The sequence below is a fragment of the Pteropus vampyrus genome, unplaced genomic scaffold, assembly GCF_000151845.1.
Source record: "Pteropus vampyrus isolate Shadow unplaced genomic scaffold, Pvam_2.0 Scaffold567, whole genome shotgun sequence".
Classification (NCBI taxonomy): Eukaryota; Metazoa; Chordata; class Mammalia; order Chiroptera; family Pteropodidae; genus Pteropus; species Pteropus vampyrus.
The window spans coordinates 258,923-260,778 of NW_011889348.1; the positions used below are offsets into that span (position 1 = coordinate 258,923).

The following is a 1,856-nucleotide window of genomic DNA, read 5'->3' on the forward strand; positions in this document are numbered from 1 at the left end:
GTGTCTCACCTGCCACCCCGCCTGGGACGCCCCCAGGGCAGCTTCCATTTCTGGCCCATCTCCCCACCCACATGATTTTGTCTGGAGAGTCCCGACTTGACTCGGGGAGAAGGACGTGGGCCCTGTGCGCCTGGCCAGGTCCCCGCCCCCAGGGCGCGTGGCCGGCCACTCACTGGGAGCTGACACCTCCGGGCCCTTCCTGCCGGCTGCACAGTGAGGCCTGCAGCGCGCAAGGCTTCGATCCTGGACTCGATATCCGAAACCTGGGGGGCGACAGGCAGCAGACGCGGTGCTGGGATGTCCCCCCTCAGCCAGCGTCACAGCACCGAGGAGCAGCGGGCCCTGGTTCACCACTGTACCGTTTCCCCTCAGGACTGGGGCCCCAACAGGATGCGCGATCTGTGGGTCCTGTTTCAGTCACCTGCCACGCTTGCCGGGGGTCTGCATGCTCCTCGTGGGTCCCCCCAGGTAGGAGCACAGGGGGCTCTGCACATATTCTGGGGGGCATCAGGAAGTCTGGCTACCAGCAGGGATGGAGGGTGGGCAGTGACTGGGGGACAGGGTCACCGCGGCTCCGAGGGACGGTACTGTGCCTTACGGGAAAGGCTTGGCCCTCTGCCCCCCTTTCCGACGCCCCCACCCCCACTGGCACCACCTTTTCACTCCTTGCCCCCTTTTCACCTCCCCCCACAGAGGCCAGCGGAAGCTTCTGAGAAAGGAAACCTGGCCCCATCACCCCTGTTCAGATCCCTCCGACGGTTCCCCAAATTCTTCCCTGTGACCCGCCGGGCCCTCTGCAGACCTCGCCTCTCGGGTGCCTCCCCTCACCTGCTCCAGCCTCCAGGGTTCGGGGTTCGCTGCTCATTCCTGCACGTGACACACGAGTCCCCCACACCTCGGGGCCCTTGCACGTGCTGCCCCCTAACGTCCCTGCCTGAGCCCCTCCTCTGAGCACCCCACTGAGAGCCCTGTGGGGTGTCCTTCACTTCCTGTCTGCACAGATCTCTTTGGGATCTGAAATGTCCCCTGGCGTTGGTCTCTGTGCTCCCCCTGAACGTGCGAGCTCCGTGCAGGCAGCGGCTCGGTCTCAGCTGGTCACAGCTGTGTCTTTGGCGTCCGACACATGTTTGCCATGCAAGAGGAATCAATGAATGCAGCATCCTCAGGCTGCCCGTCAGCTCTGGCGACCTGCCCCTCCTCCTGGGGACCGTGGACCCTTGCTAAGGAGCAGAGACGTGGGAATGGGCCACCGGTGGGTGCTGGCTCCCCTCTAGTCTGAGGAGCAGACCGTCTCTTCTCAGTGGGTCCCCAGGATGAGGGCAGATCTGAGCCTGGTCACCTTGGCTGTCCCTGTCCTTTGACCTTTGTATACCCCTGACACACCCCTCCAAACGCAAGCTCTGGGCTCACGCTTGGGCTCAAAGGATGACCCTCTGGCCCCAAGGTGGTCCTGAGCCCCAGGACACTCCCCTAATCTAAGTCTGCTTCTCGAGAAGCCTCTCCTCATGGGATGGGGAGTGGCGAGTGCCAGCATCCTTCTGCTGTGGCTGCAAACCCTGCCTGGCCTACTATGGCGAACGGGACACAGACAGGCGTGAGGGCACAGGGCGTGGTGGGCACTGTTCCCACAGGGACCCCCAAGTTCCTGAGCCCCGTGGGGGACTGCCCCTGTGTTCCGCCCTTCAGGGCCCTGCCGCGTGCTCCCTGGGGCCATGGGGGCTACCTCGCTCTCCGCCTGCTGGACCTCGGAGGCCGTCACCGCCACCCTGTCCTCCAGCGCTGACAGCTCCTCGTCCGCGGTCCTGGAGGGCTGGACGGGGTCCCGAGGGCCCGGGGGACTCTTTTCCCATCTGGGC

General features: G+C 65.0%; 1 protein-coding gene across 1 annotated transcript in view; it reads right to left on the reverse strand.

The window, feature by feature from the left end:
• MLPH (melanophilin) overlaps positions 1-1,856 on the reverse strand; it is a 32,229-nt gene that overhangs the window by 3,795 nt on the left and 26,578 nt on the right. Inside the window, exons 9-10 of the mRNA XM_011384252.2 lie at positions 1,724-1,850; positions 185-263 (exon numbers count right to left, since the gene is read on the reverse strand). Of these exons, the coding sequence (XP_011382554.1) occupies positions 185-263; positions 1,724-1,850 (206 nt within the window). The remainder of the gene's footprint in view (positions 1-184; positions 264-1,723; positions 1,851-1,856) is intronic.